A 26571-nucleotide genomic window follows, 5' to 3' on the forward strand; every position below is an offset into this window, starting at 1 on the left:
GAGTAGGTGCTGCAGGAAGTACCACCCAAGCGGCCCAAGTGACAGTACCTGCGACACTCTGCCAAGCACCCTTTTTAACCTCAGGGGTTGCTCTAGGAAGTTGTCTGGGCAACCACACAGCCGCTCGAGGTAAACGCTGCCCAGCCTGAGCCTGCACCCAACCCCCCTGCCCCAGCCCAGAGCCTGAACCCCACACCCAAACTCCCTCCCAGAGCCTGCACTCCGCACCCCTGCCCCAGCCCAGAGCCCACACCCCATGCCCAAACTCCCTCCCAGAGCCCTCACCCTGCGCCAGCCTGGTGAAAGTGAGAGAGGAGAGCAAGCGAGGGAGGGGGGATGGAGTGAGCGGGGCCTCAGAGAAGGGGTGGGATGGGGGCGTGGCCTCAGAGCAAGGGGCAGGGCAAGAGTGTTTAGGTTTGTGCAATTAGATAGTTGACAACCTTACCTCCAACTCCTGCCCAGTGACTCTTGTCTCTGGTGGGCAGACCTCCACCCAGCTGTGACTTCTAAGCCAGACTGCCTACACCCTGATCCCTTACAGAAAGAGACATAGATATAATTTGTTTATAATTGTCATAATACAACAGAAATTCTCCTTCCAATTTATTGTTTCATCTAATGACACACTCAGCAATGCCACATGTCAAAGCAGCAGTCACTAAATAAATTTCTGGTTTAAGTTAACTTCTTGTTTGTTCCTTTAGACTAGTTGATATCAGCGTGCAGTCCTCCTGTCATTGATGTATTGATTTAAAGACTTGTCATAAATCAGAATACAAAAACATTACAGGTAATAACACAAGTATATTTATTGTCATAACATAAAATAATACTTAACACATCTTTTTTATTATCAGGAATCTCATTGGTAGTCTTCAAAGGCTTTTTGGTAATGGTCTGAGATCACCCTCATCACTATTATGTTAAGACCGTAGAAGTCTCTTTTAGACCACAATATAATGGAATTAAACCAACATTAAGGGTCTCAACAGAGTTTTCTTCTGTCTATTTATTCTGGCAGAAATCAGCAATCCTTTTCTTTTGATAACAACTCTTTCCCAGATTCTGTCCCAAACCTCCTGCCCAGATGCCCTTGACCTATCATTCACTTTTCAGCTGGGAGAGGAGATGAATGACTTTTTTGAAAGCTATTATGAACACGACTGTGTAATCATCCGGCAATGAATGCAGCCTAAAAAAATCCTGTAATCTCCTTTCTCCCTTAGGGAGACTGGAGTCACCCCTTCTTAGCATTGTACATCTCCACTAATATAAAAAATACCAGGATAGACTGACATTACTTAGGTGTTCTGATTTAAGGCAACATTTTCAATAGCTTATATGATGCATGTGAGTTTGTGTATTTTAAATTTCCCTATGCACGGTGCTTTACAGAACTGTCTAATGGATATTGTGAGGTAAAATAATAGGCCTTTGCCCCACCCTACCTCTCAGACATATTTCTCTCTGAATCTGTATTCTGAACCCGAAGCATAAAGGAAGGATGAGATCTGATAAAAGATATACATGTATCCCAGTATACTTATGAGTGGCTCAGTACAGTCAAACTGAGCAAGAAGTATAGAAACTCTGTGTACAGTGGCCGAATTCTCTGCTGCTGTTATTGCTATAGCTCCATTGAAGTCCATGGAATTGTGTCAGTTTACAGCACTAGAGATTTTGTCCCATTAGGTCTTTCCTTCATTTCTTTCTGTAGCTATTTTTATATTCACCTACTTCAGTCTAACAAGGGGAGTGAGGGGTGGTTTAATCACTAGTAGAAATAAATTCTGGCTTACTTTCATTTTTTCTGAGAATGGCAGGCACTGAAACCCAGCTCCCTACATAGATATCATATGATATATGAATAATGTAATCAGAATTCTTCCTGGGAGACTGTGATGGTTCTGGGGGCACCCAGGACTGTGAGTCACCCTGTTACTCCCTGCCTCTAGCATGAGGGAGTCTTGCCTTTGCTTGGCTAAGTGTCAGTTCACTAATTGCAAGCCACTCAACTACTCTTCTCTAGGCTACGCCAGCCCTCACTTCATCTTGCAGGTTAATAATAGGTGCAACCCAGTCCCTGAGTCCCTTTGAATCATTCCCCTGTGATATCCAGCCGCTGACACTGGCTACTCACAGAAATCCCAGCTCCTCTGCCCTCAAAGGGCCGTGTGCCCCATTTGATTAGTCTTACCTTGTATCGCCACTCCTGTGAAATCACAGAGCACTTATGACTGCTTGTAATAAAACAAAAGAATAAATTTTTAACCTAGAAACGAGAGAATGGTGGACAAAAATGGTTACAACACAAAACAAAATCATAAGTTGTGAACCTGGGTCTGCACTTCTTAAGTTTCCTTTTCTATCTAATAAAGTAGGTTCCCTCCCCACCAAAGTTCAGTCTGTTGCAGCGTTGTCTGGCTTCACAGAAAGTAGGGTTCAATTTTTAATGAGAACATCTTGCTCCTCAAGATGTCTTCAAGAGGTTTTGATTGTTTGCAGTTGTCTCTGATGGTTTTCCATTGAAAGTCTTAGGATTGAGCAAAGCTAAACAATTGAGCTTTGCATTATATCACCAGCTAAACAACTTCGGGTGACAACTTTCTTCTATCTGAATGGGTCATCACTGAAACGTATTATCCCCTGGTGACTACTTTTTAGTCCAAGTCCAGAAAGCATACTTGCAGTATAAATACACCTCTACCTCGATATAACGCTACCTGATATAACACAAATCCGGATATAACACGGTAAAGCGGTGCACCGGGGGAGCAGAGCTGCGCACTCCGGTGGAGCAAGGCAAGTTCAATATAACGCGGTTTCACCTATAACCCGGTAAGATTTTTTGGCTCCCGAGGACAGCGTTATATCGAGGTAGAGGTGTACATAATCCCTTAAATATCACCCATACTTGTATCTCACAATGATTATGAATCTTGACAGGTTACAAGCTTTCTGTAGATATTTTACATGTTACACTTTATGGATAAATATCCTGTACAACATGTTTGGTGTAGTGAGTTTGTCAGGTTTGGGTTGAGTGTTGTTTGCAAAGAACAGGGGACCCTTTGCCTAGGAACTTCTGTGTCACATAGACAAATGAGGTGACACAAACAGAAACTGATCCGTTTACTTATATTTTTGTGGTAGTTTTTACCTTAACTTAAAGAACATTCTCTTTTTAAAATGTCTGAAATTTTAAGTGAATTTAATGCTCTGAAGGTGTCAGATTGACAGGTGTCCTCCATTTATCCACTGAACAGATAACTACTAAATCCAGACTCTAAAATAGCAAATTTACATTTGCCCATGTCCCTTCTGTAGGCCTTTGGTTGTTTGGGTTTTTGATGGGGACAGGGGGTTCAGCTACAGTGTCTTAAAATAATATGATCTGATGCTGCTGTAGTTCAGATTTCATAACTCTAGTGCATACAATACTTTGCTAGGGCACACATGCATCGCTGTTTTAATTATGGTTGGCCAAATTTCTAGAATGTGAGGTTTGATGATGATTTCTAGGTCTGGCTTTATTGCGAACCTCCCAAGCAAAAGAAATGTAGTCTGAAATAGCGTTTAACACAGCCCTGAATCTTTCATTTCACACTGCTCTCTGTATCATGCAAACTACATGTCAATAAGCACTGATGCTGTACTCATGAATGTAAGTTAAAAGTACAGCCAGGACACTGGTTGTAATTGTGAGTTACAATGGGAAAAATCTAGAACAATGTCACTGGTTTCAGTAGGATTACTCTAGTTTTACATGTTTTATTTGAGATCAGAATGTCGGCCATCATGTGATGCTATTTTAAGAATATGAAGAATATTGCTTTTGGTTAACACTCAATCTCAAACATATGAACATTTCTTAGCCTATTTTCAGAACTGATGACAAGCTTAATCTACGTATAGGTTCACTTCAAAACCTGATCGTACTGCACAACATGGCCATAACCTTAATTTGTCCGTTGTGGATTTTAGTGATGATTCATATTGTTATCAATAGAGGCTAATGTGCTAATGTAGCTATTTGCTTGAACCTGCATTCTTGAACAGAATTTGGCCAATGCAGTTGACGCTTTTGTCACACTTTTTGGATTTCAGGTGTTCCAATTCCATGTTTCTTTAGAAATAAAAAACCTGCTTTTGTGAACTTTTAAAGAACAACAAATTGTAAATGTTTCCAAGTTATCTTGGGTGATAGAGGGGGCATGGGTGATTTAGGGATACGTAATGGGAGAGGACAGAGCCACTACTGTTTGGCATCAGTTCAAAATCTGATCCAGATGGTAGTGACCAAAGCCTAAGTAATATTTGTGAAATGAGTTTGCTTTAATTTTTTTTTTTATTGTATTGTGGTAGAGACGCATGAGAAGACATGATCCCTGCTTTGCAGAGTTCACAATCTGAGCTCACTCTAGTTCTTAATGGATAGTTCACCACATCAAAAGTAGTATCCATCTGTGCTTATTTTGATATGATCCCTGGTGGAAGTTATGCTTGTAAATACCCACTTCAATAATAGGAGAATAGCCAACAGTTGTAAATTACAGATTTTTGTAAATGGTGTTTATGTATAAAAATAGACGAGTTAATAGTTTAATTGTTTGGGGAAGTGATATATCTTTGTATGAATGTCATACTGCTTCCTTGTGCTCACTTTTAAAACTGACAGGATTTCTGGAGGCACGTTTGTATATTTTTATTGGAATTTTTTTCTTTGCGATACCCCTGATTGATACATACAAAATTGATTTAAGGTCTGGGTGAAATAAGACCTACAGGAGTGATTTGAAGTCTGGATAACCTGTTTTACTATGAGAGACTAAGAAGCTCAGTCCATTTAGCTAATGAAAGGGAAACTTAAGAGGTGACTTTATCATAGTCTAGAAGTGCCTACGTGGGGAGAAGATTTTTGATGACGGAGGGCTCTTACGTCTGGGAGACAAAAGAATAATGAGATCAAATGGCTGGAAGCTGAAACTAGATGAAATTAGACTGAAAATAAGATACAGATATTTAAACGTCAGGATAATGAACTATTAGAGCATCTTTCAAAGGGATGTGGTACAGTCTCCATTGCTTAAAGTCTTTAAATCAAGAGTGGATGTCTTTCTAAAAGATGTGATGTGGATCAACCAAGTTATATATAAGTTGTGGACCTGATGCAGGAATTAAAGAATGAATTTCTATGGCCTGTATTATGCAGGAGGTCAATTAGATAGTGATTATGTCCCTTCTGCACTTAAAAATTGATTATTCTGGTATTCAATTGTGTATCTGCCCAGTGTTTTGAATGGAAAGGCAGGATTTCTGCTGAATAGCAAAGACATAATAATCAAAGTTTTTTTATTACCTTTAAACTAGTGAGCCTTCTCAGTCTTAACAAGAGAGGTTCTAAGATTAACATATTCTGTTCCTTTTCACTCTAAGCCTGATTTTCATGTTACTTAAATTGTCAATCAGGAGTAACTCCACTGAGGTCCATGGAGTTATACCAGTGAATGACTGAAGACAGAACCTGTTTCCATCCTAGTGCCCAGGCAATGCTGCTGGGATCATACCATCTCTCCCCCAAAATTAGGGTTAAGGTGGGCTATAAAGTGGGGGTTGTCTCCCTGCCGTGCCAATCATAGGAGCCCTGCACACACCCCACCACCGTGTTTCCGCTCCTGTAACAAACATCTCATTTAAATCCTTTACCAAACCATTCATCTGATCACTGTATCCCTTCCTGATGGAGTACCTGCACTGGACATCTGCCCCTCACTTATGTAATGAGTTGCGATATCATAGCCTAACTCTCGTTCCCTGCTCACCCTAACTAAGCCCTCCCCCAAACCTGCTGGGCGGCAGGCGAAATAACCCCTACTCTGAAAAAATTCCTTCCCATCCCCCTGAGAAAGGAGTGGCTAGCGCAGTGCCCACAGCAGATCCTGACCAAACCTGGTATTTCACTACTTGCGAGGTTGCGGGTTGTTCTGCCTGATTTGGGAAACAAGGGTTCTCTCCTGCTAGGCTCACTCTTTATCAACTTCTTCTTTTGTGGTCCTTGAGCATTGTCATGCTGATCCATTCTGCATCTGCAGCAATGTCCATGCCTCTCTACCACCCACCTTAAAGCCCCCTGGCAAGTGTGACAATTTCTACACACACACACACCCCGCTTAAGGTACAGTGCAGTCATTTTTCCTGTCCTGTAGAGCTAAATAGACAACATACAGTAATAGGGCTGGAGATGTGACAAAGTCAGGCATCCTTCAGTACTAACATGATATTTCACCTCTACTGTTTGTAATGCATTTCTAGAGAGAACATATGCAGTGACTGAGACTACATGGCTTGAATTCTGTTAATTATGTATACAGGAACAAGAAGTACATCTAACAAGCCTCCACTGGGGGCTCCGTCTTTTTCTTTTGAGAACCAATGCTTCAGAATTAACCATCTCTGACCTCACTAATTTGATGAAGAATCAGTCCCAGACCATGCAAATAAAGATCAGTCAATCAACTACACACAACTCTAGAGCTGGCCAGTTCAATCCAGGATATCAGAGAGTTTATTCATTGTTTCTTTTCAGCTTCTTAGTCAAGTTCCTACATCCCTATTTTTACAAAACTGAGGCAATAACTGGTAGCAAATAATTGATGCAATGGATTTTGCCTCCTCGTTTGCTAATTGTCCACAAGCAATTTCTGAATTTCTCATACTTGTTCAATATTTTAAATTATTTATGGAATAGTTTCTGTGAGTGATTTTTAGTTGTGTTATTTGCAAGTTGTTCATTGCAAGTATTCAAAATCCAATATTTGAGCTATGTTAGTTTTGATTTGACCCATGGAGTACACAGCATTCTTTTCTGCTACTTAACTGGATGAGCAGAACTCTTAAAATCAGGTTCTTTTTGTGACTATGGAAGTTCAAAACTTGCATGAGTATTCTATGCTGCTGTCTTAAAATTAACAGTTTGCATACACATTCAGGCCACTGAACCAAGTCACTGAAATATTCCTGAAAAATGAACACAAAAAGGCCATGAACATAGCTGAAGCAAATTACATTTTTGTTTGGACAAATATTAGTGGAAGTATTTTGAGGTATTTAACCAAATCTTCAATTTTCCCAGTCAGGCTAATGGCCAAAAGAGAATCCAAAATTGTGATTGTAGGCTTTTAAAAGCCTTTAAACTATATTTATTTAAAATATATATATTAAGTGCTTCCATATTTAAGGTGGAGTTGAATTGATCTTTACATATAAATACAGATTAACTTCCTTAAAACTACAGCACTGTTTGAGCACCGAATGCATTTTCTAAGAATTTATAAGTAAATCAATTAATTAGTTTAAGTTAAAATTAATTTTAAAATGGTCCCTAACTGTATTTTCATACCTTAACATGTTTGGATTTCTTTTGAATTTATAATGCTTTGATTGGTGATAATTATAACATCCCTGTTCTATTTTACCCTTATATTTGATATTTACTCAATTTTAGTGCCATTTTGCTGCAGGGTTTTTGTTTGTTTTTGTTTTAATCTGGGAATATAGTTAGATGTATTAAACTTGTAAATTATGGAACAAACCAATCAAGCAGTACAGTGTCAACAAAAACTAATATGGTAAATTTTGGCAGTTCAGTACAGTGAATTATAAATCCTTTCATGAATTATACGAGAGCTTTACATTTCTTTTTGTTAACTGTCTGTTTAAACAACATGATACATTTACCAGTACCAATACCTTCAGATAATCCTTTTATGTGTGTCAACTAATCTCAAGAGTCCACCATATTAACATTTTTTTAATAAAAGAGTGTGTGGAAATTAGCTCAGGAAAAATGCAAGCTCCTTCTGATCTTGCGATTTAGATAAAAGTGAGATGAACTGAGCATTAATTATTTGGCCCTGTTGCTTCTAGAATTAGGAGTTTGTAGAAGATGATTTTGAAGAGGGCATTCTAAAAAGTAATTCCAGTTTTGAGCTAAGCAAAGGTATTTTGTTTCTATCTTATCAACTGTCTTTGCCGAGGTGGTATATATAAGGTATTTCAAAAAATTCCTTAGGGTAGTTCCTCAAGCATATTTCCTGCAGCAGTTGGTAGGCCCTTTATATAAGTGAAACTTCCTCACATCTGTATCTCTGGCCTGGTTTCTTGGTGTCCCATTGAAGAGATGTGGTCTGGGCAGATAACTGGTAGGAATCAGAGCTCTATGAGGAATCTTCAGGATCCCCCTAATTTCTCCAAAGCATTCATACATCATTCACAACACTGTCACTGAGCCCTACCTTACAAATATTTTTTTCCCAAGAACTAAAAACCCATCAGCACCATATCGTAGTCTGGCAAAATTCTGAATATATTCAAGGCTGTATAATACCTAGCTTGACTGTGAAATGGGTTCCCCTGATAATATTTTCAAGGGTATTTTTATGGGGCCTTACAGTTGGTTGTCCAGTGACACTCTGATGGACTTGTGGTGGCAGCATATGGAATTCCCAGCTACTGAGGCCAATGGTCTCATCTTTCTTGTCATGTCACTAAGCCCTTGCAAGTTCTTATGTTTCCCTGGTGAGGCTGTTCCATTAGACACTCAATTATATTTTATTTGGAATGGAGGGGTAGTCAACAAACCTTCAAGAAAAGCATCATCAGAATTAAGGTTGTTGGTATTATTCCACCACTAGTTCCAGCAGCTGACAACCTGGTCCAGGACAAGAGGCAAATGGAAAGCTTACAGAATGTGATATTGACATCCTTTGTGGAATATAATGTTGCTTGGACTTAGAAGTGTACCATATAAGAAGTAAAGAGTCACTGGCCGGGGGTAGTGAAAGAAAACAAAGAATCCTATATTTCTGTTTAAGTAGATCAAGGCCTACAAGCACTCCATGCTGAAAGCAAGAGCAATGGAAAGTGCCTCATAAAACTATATTTTATTATGTTTAAGACAGCCTGGTACTCTCAGCTGAGGGGGGGGGGGGGGGGAAATGAAGTGTTTTATTTAAAACAATGTTCAGTTTGATTTTTAAATAATAAGAAATGTGAATCTAAAAATAAGAGCCATTTTAGTAAAATGAATTTCTGAATTTAATATGTCACTATTTGAAAGCATGTAAAGTCACATACACACAAACGCCCATCACCATAAAAACTTAGGCGTAATGGTATGTGTGGTGCATGGGGTAGACCCCTGCACATGGGACTAAGAAAAGCCAGGCACCTGACGTGAATGTGAATACTGTGATTTCAGGATGGCGTACAGTAACCCTCTTAGAACCACACAAACAGTTGTCTGGCTATACTGAAAGGAGGACAGGAGACATTTGATACAGTTTTGATCAAGCTGAAACTTTATTATTAGATATCTGGGACTACCCAGCAGATTAAAATGTACAGTGCAAGTAACTACATGTTCATTCAATAACTTCCGCCAGCCTTCCCCCTCCCCCGTTTTTTTCCATCCAGGTGCCTCAGCCAACCCATTGCTGGGACCTTACCATCCACCCCTCCCCCCATATGAGGGTTAAGGTGGGCAATCAGAAGGGGGGTTGGCTCCCTGCCGTACCATTCATAGGAGCCCCAAACCCCTCCCCCCATTCCATTCCTTTAACCAATACCTCCTTTTAAAATCCTTTACCAGCACATGCTGCCTCACCTGCTCCATGGAAAAAGGGCTTCTCATGTCTGGGTTTGCTTCTTTTCAACCCCTCGCCCTTCCAGACCCAGGCGATGAGTCTGCAGCTCTATGCTGTATCCACACCCCCTTTTGCAGCAGCTTCTGACCTCTTCCCCTCCACTCCAGCCCCCCCAAGCACTGTTCCCTTTTTCTCAGCAAGCGGGACAATCCCCCCTCCCCCCCCTTAAAGGTGGAGTGTGGTCCATATCTGAGGTCAGAATTTTGCCCTGATTCTTGCTGCAAAAATGGTGTGCTACAGAGTTTCACGAGGCTCAGACTATAAACTAGCTAGCAAAATGTGAATTAGTAATCTTGCAGATGCAACTGTGGATAATGTTAGTGGAAGTCCCGTGTAGGCTTTGATCAGCAGTGTTCATTATTCTGTTGTAAAATAATTCTGATTACCACAATGGCTGTCCTTTGATCAGTGATGTGTAGTGTCTGGATGACTCAGCTCAAATCCTGCTTTTATAATATAAATTAAAGATTACCTTTTTTTAAAAAAAAATTACCAGGATTTGACAACATTAAAATATCTGACTTTTACAAGAATAGTATTGTACGTTACATGCATTGTATGTAGGTTTTATCTGCTGAGCATCACATTCTGATTGAAAACACAAGCCTTCAACAGTTTGTAAGTGAATAATGTATACAAAATGAGTCCTTCTGCATGTAAGTTCTTAACGTAGCACTTCTTGTTGCAGTACTTCCCTGTTCACAAGACCTTCAATGTTGTTGGGATGTCCAGGGTATATTCTGGGACTTGCCTCTACTGAGAATACAAGACAGGTTCCTTCTCTGTGTGATCCTGAGCAGTTGAGTCATTTGAATGCTATGCGACCAGCATGCAGTGATCCAGATTCTCCTTTCCCTTTATGATGAAATAATAGAGAATCTCTGTGCCACTACAATAAGTGAAAGATCTTTAGAATTCACAACCAAAACAGGTACTCTGCAGATCCTTAGGTTTGAAGTGAGGTAAATGACACAAGCCAGCCAAGTGGTATATAACCATATAGTTCCAAATTATGATATTTTGCTTTTCTTCTCCTCAAATATCCCTCTTGAACTTTCATGTAACACTGTTAACAGAATGCTAAGGTAGCATTCAAAAGTCAGAAAATAGAATTAGAGCTTCCTTAAACTGATCTCCTTAAACATATACTTTACAATATAATCTTTAAATGTATATTCACATAGTGTTTCCCAAATAGTACAATTTAATATATTTTCACACACACACATTATACACATCCCTCTCCCTCTTCTTCTCTCTGTGTGTATATATACATACACATTTCTAGTAATTTAAGAATTTGATTATGAACAATAGTAAAGGATTCATAACAAGACAAACTTTCCAATTATATATATAATAATGTGTGTAACATAATATATTGCTCATCTAGACATTTGAATGCATTAAAAGCAGCTGGGTCATTTTCCTCCTCAGAGGCAAGAATAGAAAATGGCAATTATGAATCTGCGATAGGACCTACAGTACCACAAATTCTACATACAATATGCTGCACCCTACCCTAAGAGAGAGATTCTGTACTGAAGTACCACAGAAAATGCATGACTACAAGCAGTCTAATTATATAGTATATCATTATTTATCATAATGGACCTGACTTTGAAACACATTAAGGATCAATTGTGTGTGTGTGTGTGAATGAGGTAAGTGGGAGTGAAAATTATCACTGTTTGCCATTTTTATATGCAGTTCCCAGATTTGTGCATGCAATCCAAATAATTGCACAGCTAACGTGATTAAAATTCAGTCTCAATATGTCAAAATGTTGCAGAGATGTATCACTGTTGCAGCTTTTGCAGACTTTGTAATGGTATTTGAATGTGACTCACAGATTAATTATGTGTTAGAAAGTTCTTGCAGTGACTACAATCTTAGTGACACACTCAGAGAAGAATTAATTTATTATTAGTCATAGAGACAAAAAACTACAGATAACATGATAAGCTTGGACTTCAATACTGTCTCACCACAAACACCCATTTTGGTGAAAATCTGGTTCCTATGTGGCTATAACATTTAGAACCCCCAAAGTGTATTTCCAGTAGGTGTATCTAATGCAGTGGGTCATTTGTGATCACATTCTAGGACAGGAGTTCTCAAACTGGGGTGTCGGGACCCCTGAGGGGGTCGTGAGTTATTACATGGGGGGTCGCAAGCTGTCAGCGTCCACCCAAAGCCCAACTTTGCCTCCAGCATTTATAATAGTGTTAAATATATTTAAAAGTGTTTTTAATATATGGGGGGGGGGTCAAACTCATTGGCTTGCTTTGTGAAAGGGGTCACTAGTACAAAAGTTTGAGAATCACTGTTCTAAGGTATATAAGTTTCTGGCACCCTTCACCACAGTCATTTGTGAACTTAAAAATGCTGGGGTATGCTAACGCAGATAGGAAAAGTAGACAAGGACAAAAAAAGTGTTTATAATCCATCCATTCTAATCACATAATCCTGTTGTTTCTCTCTGTTGTGAGTTTTCCTTCAATGCTATGCTAATTTCAATACACTCCTCAAAGATCAACCAGAGTGTGATTGTTTTCTTTGAGATACTCCCATTTATTGATCTGTCTATAAAGTTGGAACAAGCAGAACCTTTCTCTTGAGGATTCTCTTCAGCTGTTCAAAGCTGTAATTATAATTTAAACGTCATTTGCCTGGTCTGTCTGCTTGGCATGGCACCAAAATCTGCACATTCTTTTGAGACGTTTACCCTAAACACATTTCACTTCAGGACATATGCCAAAAAGGATTGGGAAAATTAATGGGGCATCTTATTTTCCTTTTGTTGGACTCGGGATACCTTTAACAAAGTACATGGGCACATCTTTTTACATACGTATCCTTGTATTTATTTATATACCTGCATTATTGTGATGTAATACTGACATTATTAAAGCCCATAGAAAGGCCAGGCCAGAATAACTGGTTGTAAAATATCGAGACCTGGGAGATCAGTGCTCTGTGTCATGACTGAGGAGTGTATGGCAGTTTGAGTCTCAGTTCAAATGTATTTTTCCTGTGTTTGTAGGGTTTGTAACTCTTGAGACAGCATTTTCAATCCCTGGTATACTCTGTTAACAGCTATTCTTTTTGGTGACACACATTAAGTATATGGATGAAATTCTCAGGACTTAGTTTGAGGATAAGGAGAATTTCCTCCATTTGTCCAGGATGGATACAATAGGATCAAATGTGAGAACTGTTATAGATGACAATATTAAAAAGCATATTTATGGGGAAATGTGTTCATATGTTCCAAATTGCCACACACAATACCTTTGGCAAGACTATTCTGTTTTTAGACACAGAGGTCCCAATTCAGGACAGCATCCGTATACAGGAAGGGTGCTTAAGTGCTTTCCTGAATCAGAGCCATAGTTTTAGTCTGACCCTGTCTGAAACTGAGATTTCAAAATCAGGCTGTGACTCACTGAATGATATTTCAAAGGAATTATGTTCACTGCACAAAGAAAATGCAACCTCCAGAGCAATCTGGCCCTCATTTTCTCAGATGTGTACTGCAAGGATTACATAATGTGGTTAGGTGGCTTTTACCCTTCAATAGGAAATCATACACTGCATACAAAGTAATTATTTGGTGACAGTATTGTATATTGCTAATACAGTTTTCATGTTCACTTGTTGCTCATAAAATTCTCAATTCCTTGAAGATTTTCTATATTTAAACTATGCAATATAATACAAATATAATTAGGTGGTGGTTCCTTCAAATGACCTCTGCAAGTATCAGTTGTACTTTCTGTATGTTATGGAGTTTGTCTCATTATGAATCTTATGTTGTTGTTGCATAATCAAATTCTGAAATTACTAGAAAAACAATCAGTATTTACTACATATAATATATTGTCCACGTGAAAGAAACATCTAACCTATAATGTAATATTTTGTAAGACACTAACTATAACCTATTTCTGAATACATAAGAATACACAAATGTTAATGCTACATTCTATATTTTCTGCTCTACTCTGCTGTATTATCTACCCTCTATAAATAAGGCTACGATTTAGTCAGGGGTATTTTTAGTAAAAGTCATGGACAGGTAATGGGCAATAAACAAAAATTCACAGCCCCTGTCCTATCCAAGACATTTACTACAAATACCCCTGACTAAATCTTAGGTGCTCTGGGGAGGCCTGGGCACTGTTGCTGCTGCGGGGAGGGGGGGACTCCGGGGGCTCTGCGGCTGGCTCTGGGACCAGGGCCGGCTCTGGCTTTTTTGCTGCCCGAGGCAAAAAAGCCTCCCACCGCCCGCCCCTGCCCCCCCCCCAGGCGGGGAGCGCAGCAGGGGAGGGTGCCGAGCCCGGCTGCGGGCCCGCTCTCCCCGACCGGCCGGAGTGCCGGGGGGAGGGTGGCGAGCCCGCCGCGGCTCCACTCTCCCCGGCAGCCAGAGCGCCGGGGGGGGGGCTGGAGGGGGAGGGTGGCGAGCCCGGCCAGGGCTCCGGTCTCCCCGGCAGCCAGCGAGACCAGTCGCGGCCTCGCTCTCGGGCCGGAGCGCCGCGTCACCCCCCTCCAGGTGCCACCCCAAGCACATGGTTGGTGGGCTGGTGCCTGGAGCCAGCCCTGTCTGGGACCCCCTGAGCAGCTGGCCCCCTGGGTGGCTCCAGCAGCAGCCAGTGCGGCTCGCCCCAGGGTCGCCCCAGCTGCTCGGGCAGCCCTGAGGTTATCTATATTGACTGCTGCAGATGTCATGGAGATCCCGGAAAGTCACAGAACCCGTGATCTCCGTGACAGACTCACAGCCTTATCTATAAATATTATTTGCACATGATTGTAACTAAAGAATTTTGCTACCTAATAGTTTCTTCATGTTTTTTATGAAACACAAGTAACGCAGTTGTGTGATCTTCTCAGATAAAATTGGAGAGGCTGTGCTACATATCACTAAATCTTTTTAAAAGGGAGAGGTTTCCACAGACATATAAACAGGAAACAGGTTTCTGGAAAGCATTGCACATTAATAAACACAGAATATAGATGATTTGTGTATCAGTTAATACAGATAAACATCATAATAGAGTCTATGTGCATAGAATACTTGAAAGCTTATAAACCTTGTTTATTCAGGTTCTGATGTTTTGTATGCCACTTTGATTCCAAACCATGTTAGTGGCATATGAATAATCTAGGGCACAATGTTCCAGCACATTACATCATACCAACATATAACTGATATATGTACTGTGTACTGTAATATGTGTGGTCATCCTGAGTCAGTAATAAGTATGAATAGGTTTTTATCTCCTTCTCTCCTAAGGCATACTTAAAATAACAGTGGCAAACATAATACTGATTCTGAATAAGATTAGACTTCTCCAGCCTTACAAGATAATGTTTTATTTCTCTATTATGTCATCCATCACTATGCTATCGAGTGGTCTTTTGTTCTTCTAGTCACAGAGCTGCTATTTCCATTGTTTATAAATCTGTAATAACTTCAGAAAGTATCCTTTATTATTTTTATGATTGATTAAACAGTCTTGGTTTGGCCAAGATATAACAATACAGCACAAACTCAATTTTCCTCATCTCAGCTACTTGTGATATGATCAGATTCCCCATTGGCTATTGATGACACTGAAAAATTCCTTGATAGGTTTAACCAATTTTGTTATGTAAAATAATATATAATCATATTAAATCATTCCCAAATGGGATGAGGGGATGCAGTTGTTTAATATTGTTTGTCAATGTTTCAAGTATTTTCTGAATGGAGTTTACATAGTAATGAAAACAAATGTGCTTTTTACTGTTCATAAGGATAGTCCTTTAAATATGTAGTAGAAGCACTATAAACCTCTGTAAATAGGGAAACTATATCACCAGTATGCTTTATTCAATGTAATGTACATTAGCGCACCAACTTAGCCTGATACTTTTCTGTTTTTGTTAGATCCTCCTATAGTAGCAGAATAATTAAAGTACAATGGGACATATCTTTGTTAATTAGATATTTGATACATAATAAAAGAATGGTGCTCATTTCTGGGTAGATATTTTCAGCATTATCATTTTCACAACAGTCAATGCAATGTAAGGACCTCTGTAATTTAATATAACAACAGCCTAAGGGTTAAGAATAAAAAAAATTTGACTCTGTCTTTACATTATATAGAACACACTTCTGGCTTTTATTCCATCTGTATCCATATCTTTAGATACTGCTGATCACTCCCTTCGCCATGGCAGCCTGTTTTTCCTCTTCTTGTTCTCCTGCCATTGTGAGATCTTCCGCACTGCTTTAGGTGTTTCTTTTTCTCCCTGATTCCTTCTTTGTAGTGGTCCTACCAGGCCTTATTCTTAGCCGCCTCCTCTTTACTGTAACCCTGCATACACTTGTGAGTGGAGAGGGTTATCTTCTTCATGGCGGTGACTTTCAAATCTTCTTTCTCACTCTCGGTCCAGTCCATTTTCTTCTGTTTATCCAGCATTTTCTCCTGGATGATTGATTGACAACACTGACTTAATACGGATATAAAACTGAACTCTTACTTTCCTCCTAAGGTCGTCCAAGACCACAACTTGTCCATTAGTAAAATTATTCTCCTCTTCCATCAGTCAAACCACATCTTCCATCTCTTTGAAGCCCTCCACCTGGCACACCGCATCTAGTTTAAACTTTTCACCTTTGCCTTCTAGTTCCCACATAGCTCTGCTGCAGCCTACAAATCAGACCTTTCCTCTTACAGTGCTCTTGCTCCTTCCCACAACCACTCCACCCCACCAGTGACACAGTCTATATATGCCATTCATTTCCTTCCCTTGCTCTCATCTCCACGACTTCTTCCATGCTGCCCCCTTATGCATGGAATGGCCTCCCTATCAAGTCTTCAAACTCTTCCCCCGTCTCTCCCCCCCCCCTTCTCATTCAAATTTCTCCTCTGCCAAATCGCTACTTTCACAATACCCACAAGTTGGGAATTCATAATAACATGGATAACTAAAAAATAAAAGTTGCTCAGTCACCATTCTGGATTTTTCTACTTCACCCTGTCTCCTTTAGGTCTATGTTTTAGAGTGTAAGCTCTTTGGGAGTGGAATCGTTGCGATCATTTTCTTGTGTGGTGAACTTGTATTTTGTTAGCGCTAAAATAATTATGATGTAATCTTAAGGCTCACAATATGACAATGAAGGGATTTTTGTAAACATTATTACATGGTTGAAGCCCCCATTTGCCAAGCTTTATAGTGTGAACCTATATTCATAGATATTAAAGAATGGGGGAGACTTATTTGGTCATCAGGTCCATTTTGCAGAACTGTTCTTGACGGTATATTCTTTGCCAAGTTGCATTTTAAATTACTCAAGTAATAGAGCTACCACCATTTCCCTTGGGAATCATGGCTGTTCCACAGCCTAATAGATCATGTTGGTAAAGCTGTAAAGTGTTCTTTACAACTGCCGGATACTTTAAGTACTGTGTAGTTGACAAGACCTGAGCTCTGAATATAGTCTCTTTTAGTGCTTTTAAAAGTACTTTAGGTCATGTCTCTATTTGAGTAAACCAGTGAGCTCATCTTGTTTGAATATTTCAAATGCCATCTGTGATATTTTGAAAACTTTTTAGCATTCAAGGTCTCCGGACAGTGAACATTTTCTGCATTGCCCAGAGGTGGTATGGAAGAGTAAAATGCAGTACATCCACATCAGATCTGTAGCATATCGAGAAACATTTTTAGCTTGCTAGAGATTCAGAGGAAAATATAAAATATGTTCTGGTTAATGCAAAACAGGCTTTGCTAGATCAAGACCAATTTAATGCCATCTTTGTGGTTGATTTTCCAGTAGATGTTATGTCTACATCTCATTAAAACATAAACACTTACCTGATGAAAATACCTTACAGTTGCCACTCCAGTTGCTACACAAGTCTTTCCACATTCCCAAGAAAGACTCAGACTGAAATAATGTTCCAAGAGATACAATGCATTATCAGCCCCAATGGAAACAATAGTGTAGGTGAGAAAGTTCCAGTTCACTTATCTTAAAAGAAGCTGCAAAGAGACTGCACAACAAGAACTGCCCAAAAAAGCCCAATGCTGCTGCATCACCCTTCTATGCACCAGCTCCTTAGACATTGCTGTGAATTATTTTACAACATTAGCAATTCATACATTAGTGGTATAGATGTTGCAGCAACATTACTCCAACTGGTCCTTTGGACTACTAAATTTGCCACTGGTGAGATATGAACTGGGGACATGTAGATTGAAAGGTTGTAGTTATTGAATCACTTGAGCTAAAGGAATATATCTGGTTGCCAGTTGTAGTACTGTAACCTTTGAAAGTGACTCTGAGGCCAAATATTTCCAATCCACTCAAGTAACATACTCTTTTGCATTTGAAAAAGCAATGTAAAAGATTTGGTTGTACAAATCCCATTGACTTTAGAGGGAGCACTGATACTGAAACACTTTCGTTCTTTGAAAATTTATGAGAATAAGTCTGAACACCAAATACCAGTCAGGAGTAAGTCAATAGGTATGTAATGGTTCCAAAGGTGTGTACTGTAAAATGATTACAGTTGGGGTATGTTTTCATGGAGTCAGCAACCTTTATTATTATTTTATTATTTTATTATTGGTTTGATATTGTGCGTATGTACTGGGGGCGGGAAAGGGGATGAAGTGCTCAGACAATATACTGTATAAATCTATGACAGTCCCCTTCTTCCTGCACCTCAACTTTATTCCTTGCTCAAGCACAGGCCAGGGTTCTGTCTTTTCAGGGCTTTTCAAAAAAGCATTACACAGAATTAAACCTCAGGGCTATTGTATGTAAACCCCTGATAAATGAATTTTAATAGTTCCCAGTTGATTTCAAAGGGTGCATACCATACTTTTACTAAAAACAAACATTTAATGCGCACAAAACCACCTGGGAGTGGATGGGTCACAAAACCACCTTGTAAATAAAAACAAAAACTATTAAGCAGTACATTTACGGTGTTTTACGTAAATTTATGGTGTTCTCATACAGACTTTCCTCCTGGTCCTGTGTCAGTCAACTACTGAGTCTGCTGGGCTGTTTTTAACTTCTTTGTTTGTAACCTTCCCTCTCCCACACACCCACCTTGGTCTCTGATTGAGTCAGCTTTCAGAGGATGACTAGGTTATCACCTGCCAGGTGAGTTGCCCACAATGAAAACATCATATAGAGCCTTAGAACAGCTACTGACCATATATGGTAACTGCCACATCATGTTCTGGAAGTTTCTGGGTCTTTCTAACTGTGTTACCCTGACCACCTCTCTGCACTTCTGCAAAGACACAGACTATCCAACTAAGATGCATGGCTCCCACACTGGTTCTCTCCCTTGAAGAAATAAAGTCTCATGCTGCAATATAAAGCATGTGAGTTATTCTTAGTGTAGTATAAGAAAGAAAAGATGCTTACAATCTAAGTAGACAAAAGACATAAACTGAATGGAAACTACACTTGGAGCCTGATCCAATATCCAGTGAAGTCAGTGGAGAGACTCTATACTTTGCATTGGGCCATAAGTAACCCAGAAAATGTTCTGAAAGAGCATGATTTTGTTTAATGAATTCAGGCCTGATCCTGCAAATATGCATGGGAGTAATTTGGGACCCACTGAATATACATATAAGGATTTGCACACATGCATAAGTGTTTGTAGGATTGGGGCCTTAGAGAGTACATGACAGCATTTTTACTGCTGTTAGTTAGTTAGCAATGGCGGGTTTTACAGAAGAAAATCTTCCCTTATCTAGTTTTCACTTGTTAGAACAAGTTTGCTTTTTGTAATTTGTTGAGCTATCCTTTCTGTGATGATATAAGGGGTGACCAATTGTCTAACAAAGGGGAGTGAGAAAGGATTTTATGTTTAAGATTTCTAACATTAAAGGCAATTATATGAAAAATATGCATGTCAATTACTGCATTGGTTTAAATATCTCACATCTTCTGTTGTTTTCCATTCTTCTAGGCCTTTCTCTGAGATCTGTCTGTAACATAACTATACATATTAGATGACTTCGGGATACTCTTTACATCAACAATGAAAGGATTATCCAGCAACCGCAGTCATCATCATGGGATTACCTGTGACCCTCCATGTGACAGTCTGCCACATCACCCAGACAGGCAGCCATATTTGTTAAATCCAGTGGACCCTCACCCTGCAGATCACCCTTATTATACTCAGAGAAACTCTTTTCAGGCAGAATGCATGGTACCTTATAATGATCAAATTGCCAGCAGCACATTTCCTCGGCGACATTACAGTTCCCACCATGAACTTAAAGACGAGTGTGCTCTTGTTCCCCATGGAACTGCTAACAAAACTAATCGCATTCCTGCCAATCTTTTGGACCAGTTTGAAAGGCAGTTGCCTCTTAATCGTGATGGCTACCATACCTTACAATACAAACGGACTGCTGTGGAACATCGCAGTGACAGTCCAGGGAGGATCCGCCACTTAGTTCACTCTGTTCAAAAGCTCTTCACAAAGTCTCATTCTCTTGAGGGACCATCAAAGGGAAGTGTCAATGGTGGCAAAGCAAGCCCAGAGGAGACACAGACTATGAGGTATGGGAAGCGTAGCAAGAGTAAAGAAAGGAGGTCAGAAGGCAAGTCCAGATCCAATGCACCAGGATGGTGGAGTTCAGATGACAACTTGGACAATGATGTTTGCATTTATCATGGTCCCAGTGGAGTTATGACTATGGGAAGGTGCCCCGATCGTTCCACTTCTCAGTACTTTATGGAAGCCTATAATACTGTAAGTCAACATACTGTGAAGTCATCCAAAAGCAATAATGATGTCAAATGCTCTACTTGTGCAAACCTGCCCGTGAATTTGGATGCCCAGTTAATGAAGAAAAGCTCTTGGTCCTCTACATTGACAGTGAGCAGAGCCCGTGAGGTTTACCAGAAAGCTTCAGTTAATATGGATCAGACACTAGTGAAGTCAGAGACATGTCAACAGGAGCGGTCTTGTCAATACCTTCAGGTATAGTATGTAGCACTGATTGCTGTTTACTGAATTGTTCTTTTTGCGGATGTTTTTTCATTCTGATATTTCAGAGGTTATCGTCTATCATGTTTTGAGAGGTCATTGGACGTAGAAAAGGGAAAGGGGTAATCCAGATAAAATTTAAAATAAATTTGCATTTTATTGCTAAAAGTCAAGTTTCAAATGAACTTTTCCAGTGGGCAACAGGCTGATTTATTTATTTATTTGTTTATTTATTTATTTATTTATTTTTGCGCGTGTGGGAAGAATGAGAGCTTTGGGGGGGGGGGGTTGGATTCAAAAGGCAGTCACAGCAGGGACCTAGGGAATTGGAGGTTGCTTTGCTTGTATTTAGCATTACAATGTCACTCAACAGGATGTTACCAGCAGAGGTGCTGGAACAATTTTTCTAGTGGGGGTGCTGAGAGCCATTGTACCAAACTGAAAACCCCGTGTATATAATGGGAACCACTTCAAGCCTGGGGGTGCTGCAGCACCCCCTGCAACCTTAGTTCCAGCACTAATGGTTACCAGTATACAAATTCTTTGGTTTCTGTAATTTCAGGATTTGCCTTCATTAGTTCTTATTTTATTATGAAAATTGGAGACCCTTTGGAAACTTTGAGATGTCTTAATCCTTTATACACCAGTAAAAAAAAACTGCTAGCTGTTTTTCCACAAAAGATTAAATAGTTATTGTAAAGTGTCCAGATTTGTGTATCTGGCTATTTCTCTTTCTTATGGCATTGATTCAAAAACATAAAATTGAAAGGCTGTAATGATTGCTTGTTCTGATTATACACTTTAAGAGTACATCACCTACTCCCTCACAAGCTGTTTGCCGTTAATAAAGCGTCACTATTTTTCACCAGTATTGTATCTTTAAATGTCAAGAATCAGATGTCTGCTCTTGGAGCTATCATACTGCCGGTGGATGTGTGTGGCAGAAACATGGATCAGAAAATATTAAAACTGTTTCATTCCTAGTTGAGCTGTGGATAGCTTTTATGCGTTTTAAACGAAGCAGTTATGGCACATCTAAGTGTATGTGTAAAATGGAATAACGTTACACAGAGAAGAGAGAAGACCATGAGGAAAAAAGAGGTTTGAGAAGAGAACTTTGTTTTGCTTTAAAATAGTGGGACTCTTGCATGTTTATATGTATACAGCAGCCCATTTTTCTAACGTGGTTACCTTTGTGGGACATTCCGTTTCCACATTTTGTTGCTCAGGTCATTACTCAGATAAAGGGCAGGATTCAGATGTCCTATTAAGGCACCCACATTTTAAAATTAAGCTCTATAGGTTACGTGGCATATAAAATCATTTAGAATACTAAGCTTTGAAACTCTGTTTACAATATTTAAAAAAAGGATGTGTATATTTTCCATTAATTTATAGCAACATGGGGGAAGGGGAAATGGAGGAAGTATGTATTCTCAGGGTGTGTGTATAGATGCGCGTATGGAGTGGGGAGGGACTTTAGGGCTGAGTTACAATTTTAAAGGTTTGATACAGTAATTTTCTTCAATCTTAGTTTTGGGAGCTAGAAGAAATTTTAATTTTGGAGTTGAATGTCTTGGTTATTTTGGATTTGAAGTTTTTTGTTGTTTGTTTACTCATTCAGTTTCCAGGCAGGTATTGATAAAATAGCTGACAATTCAGTGTGTAACCAGATGGATAGAAAAGAGTAAAAAACTATGCCAACGTCAGCTTCAAATAAGCACTTCCAGAGAGACTGCTAGATAATATTTAATTGACAGGAATAGGCTTATAAGTGGAATTAGAGGAGAGTATCTGTATCTTCATGGAAATATGTCCAACAATGCATGGAATTAGAATGACTGAACGTTCTCTTATACATATGACATGCTATTTATGTCCAGATTATTTATTATTATTATTATTATATACTTGCTTTGAAAAAAAACTGTGATATGTCAGTGTTTGAAATTTGCTAAAAAGCAGAGGAAAATCTTAATCAAGCTCTAATTTACATTGCTAGCATTATAAGACATCAGCCAGGTAATAATTGCTAGTGTATGAGGCAGTCTGAGACAACTGAAACTGTTATTTATTGACAATTTTAAAAAATAGCAAATGTATATGTTAGTAAAAAATTGTGCATATTTAACTGCTTCCCATTCACATATCACTTGTCATCTGAGAGTATAAGCCCTTTATGGCATGTACAATATTTCCTTTGTATTTGTACTGCTCTTAGAACACTGGGGCCCCAATCCTAATTGGGGCCTGTAAACTCTACTGCAATATAAATATTATAAATAAAAATAATCAGTATCCTTCTGTCAATAAGATGTAGATATGTTTCAACTGTTTTTTGTTTCTTGTTGAAACATAGGTAGGCTGGTTTCCTGGGTTAGGACAATTTGAAATGTACTAATTGAGATAAAACTAGTTAATTACAAAGCCATGATAGTGTTGGACAACTCTGATAATGACTTTGACTAATGTGGTATTTCTTTGCTGCTTTTTTTAACTCGTTAACCAGATTACTAGAAGCTCTTTTCAACTCACTTATAATTTAAGTTGCTATTGATGACGCAGCAAGTGGACTACATGATCCTTGGATGAGGCTAGTGTTTTATTTATGCAAACTGTCCTTATGCTATAAATGTCTGAACACAATGGATATGTGACTTTTTTGTTCTACTGAATATTCAGTGTGATTTTTTTTTTTCTCTGAAGCTGCAGGCTTGAGTCTGGCATGGGTCACAAGTGAAATAGTTCTCTCAACCCTTCCCCTCACCCTATGCCTGCCTGTTTTTATGGCCTCTATTACTGTAGTATCAGAACACCTCATTATTTAGAAATAGAAATAATGAGCAATAACAATCTCACTCTGTAGAAGAAATAACTTAAGTTTGATCATTTCAGTCTAGTCCCCAATTCGCATTTGGCCATATTAGAGATGGCTTAATCTCTGAAGGTTTGGAGTGTGGATTCAGAGCAGACTCCAAACCTCAGGTTGCTCTCCAAACCTATGGATGTTCCTCAAGGACCCATTCTTTCCTCTTAATACAATCTTTCCTCTGTCCAATAGGCTCCAATAGCTGTAGGAAAGCTAAGTGGAAGTGGCTAGTATGACCCCCTCACAGTTCCATTTTCTATACAAATAGCTGTGAGTTCCCCTGTGCTATTTTAGGGAGATGGCTGATTGACCACCTCTCCTCTCACCTGCTTTTCTGAGAGGGTGGTGTCTTGCCTACTGCCTCCGCCGCTTCCTATGGGGATGTTGTTTCTGGTAGACCTGCTCTGATAAAGTCCCAAGTGAAATATTATAGGGGCTGGGAAACTTGCCATCCCACCACTTCTACAGTAGTGAAAGGCAGATCCTCACTCTTAGGTCCTGCTACACCTGCTCCTTTAAATCTCGCAGTATTCTTAGCCTGATACTTCTGTGCTTCTGCAGCATAACTGGGGATGGAGACCGTGCACAGGTGCTTTCATTAATGTGGACTTTGGGAGAAAATAGATGATTCTTTTATGTGGGCATAGGGTAAATTAGAACTACCCCATCTCTTCTCTGGGAAGTAGGTGTGTGTTGGTGGGAGGGAAGGGAATGGGGTACAGTCTGGTATTAAACTTTTACTTACCTCAAGAAAATATTCTGATTTGGTTCAGCTCTAGGAATGGTCCAAGCAGCGGAGGGTGGGAAATGGGAAGGAGCATTCTTATTTTATCCATGATAGTTCCCCATGCCTTGACAGTGAGATTTGTTAGGTAGTGGAACAGTTTCCCAAGGCTTATGGTAGACAGTCCATTGGAATGTTCTAAGCTAGACATATCACTAGAATTTGCAATGTAGGAAGCAATACTTCCCTGGCCTAAAAACGGTCTAAATGCATAGATATTTTACCATTCTTAATTTTATGGATCTATGGTAATTCATGCACCAGCACTACCACACTACACAGTTAGTCTCTAATGATGTATTTACTGCTGGATATTCCCCACAATTGTTTTCATAGCCTTCGCCTATCTGTAAAGAGAGAAAAAAATGCACAGATTATTTTTCAGATTTTCCCCCATTTTTTTTATTTGGGTCAGTCGTGTTTTTTCATGACACACTGTAATCATTTGTATCAAGATACACAGGATAGGGAAAGCAAGCTATTTATTTCCTGGCTTTAATTAGAGTTCACTAAGCTCTTTGGAGCAAAGACTATATTTTTCTTATGTGTTTGTACCGTGCCTGGCACAGTGAGGGCCTTGGCTGGGGGCCCCTAGGCACTACCACAGTATAAATAATAATTTTATATTCTTGGCATAGGGCAGCAGAAAAAGTAGAACTTTGCTGCTGGCAGCTACAGTTCAAGGAAGACTCAGCAATAGAAAAGTGGCAGGGTGGGGTGGGAAAGTGAGGTATCCAGTAGGTGAGGAATCCTATGCAGCTATCAACATACCATGCTTTGTCCAGCAGCCCATGAACAAGCGACTTGGAAAAAAATCTGTAAAACTTGTAAGCCAAAAGGCTTGAGTATGAGATGCATATTTTCTAGTTTATTGTCGTTGGATCTGGTAAAGAAGGGCCTGATTTGTCCCAGAGCCTATGCCTTATTTTCTCTTATGGCTTAGACCCTGTTGGAGGCCATCAACAATGTCCATAAACTACTCGGTGTAAAGAAACTCTTCTGCTTCAGTAAATCCTGCTTTCTTTTCTTAGGAACAGGCACCTCCTTTGTAAGATGATTCAGTAGGTATCCCATAGCTTCTCTGGTCCCATTTCTTTGTAAGGCTAAATTGAGTTTATTGCTTAACTTCCTAGTGCTAATCTGTATTGTGAGATATCATATTATTTGATCATTTAGTCTATTAAATCACCTGGTAAATTGTTTATTCTTCTGGGATAGTAATTTGTTTAAAATCTGTTTTGCTGGGTTTATCTGTGCACATTCATCTGAATTTGCAATCATTCTCTACTTGTTTTTCTTGTGAACTTTGTTTGCATTTCTGTCACGGTGAAGTGATTACTAAATTAATCTACTCAATGTGTCCTTGTCTTGCTAGATGCTATTTGTTCCCTGCTGCAGCTTACATATCTAGAACTTGATTCTCCACTTCTTTCTTCCACTGAATGGTAAATCTATCCTTCACAGCTGCAATTTTCTTATCAGTTCTGCAAAACAGCTAAAGTTGAAGCCTCCTATTATCATTTTATCCTGATTTCTATTTCATACTTCTTAATAAAGCTGGTGAAATAATTGAAAAGAAAAATATACTTGCAAATAAAACACCAAATATAATAATGGAATTATATTATTCTCAGGTATTTGAACGATCTCCAGGTATTCATGAAAAAGTTTGTGAATCCCAAAAGTTTCATGAACTGTAGCATAACTGCAAAAAAGAACAGGAGTACTTGTGGCATCTTAGAGACTAACAAATTTATTTGAGCATAAGCTTTTGTGGGCTACAGCCCATTTCATCAGTAGCATAACTGGTTATTTATCTCACATTTCATACCAGAAAAACACAATTCACCCAAAAGTGATTTTTCAACCATGAAAATTGATCATCCAACCTGTTGGTGAATGCTTATGAATAATGAGTAGATCTGTAGAAATTGGGATGGGTTTGTAAATGATTCACAAATGGGAGCTAAATTTGCAACAAATATATACATAATGAATAATTCAACCAGATCTTCTACTTAGGCATACATAGTCTTCAGCCTAATTCTGTATCTATCCAAGACACCTTTGCTGTGCTGTGAAAAACCTTTCCTATGAAAATAACCCATAAATAGGTATATCTCCATATATATATATATATCTCATAGAACTGGAAGGGACCCCAAAGGGTCATCGAGTCCAGCCCCCTGTCTT

The 26571-nt window shown here is 39.2% G+C and overlaps 1 protein-coding gene across 4 annotated transcripts in view; it reads left to right on the top strand.

The window, feature by feature from the left end:
- Positions 1 to 26571, top strand: part of DLGAP1 (DLG associated protein 1) — a 633130-nt gene that overhangs the window by 395039 nt on the left and 211520 nt on the right. For 3 of the 4 annotated variants that reach the window (XM_065585317.1, XM_005303131.5, XM_005303132.5), the window contains one exon: positions 19694 to 20719. In XM_065585317.1, the coding sequence (XP_065441389.1) occupies positions 19766 to 20719 (954 nt within the window). In that variant the 5' untranslated portion in view covers positions 19694 to 19765. Of the gene's footprint in view, positions 1 to 19693; positions 20720 to 21553; positions 21827 to 26571 lie in introns of those variants that run through there. The other variant, XM_005303134.5, reaches the window with a different exon arrangement.

Source organism: Chrysemys picta, chromosome 2 (genome assembly GCF_011386835.1).
Source record: "Chrysemys picta bellii isolate R12L10 chromosome 2, ASM1138683v2, whole genome shotgun sequence".
NCBI lineage: Eukaryota > Metazoa > Chordata > Testudines > Emydidae > Chrysemys > Chrysemys picta.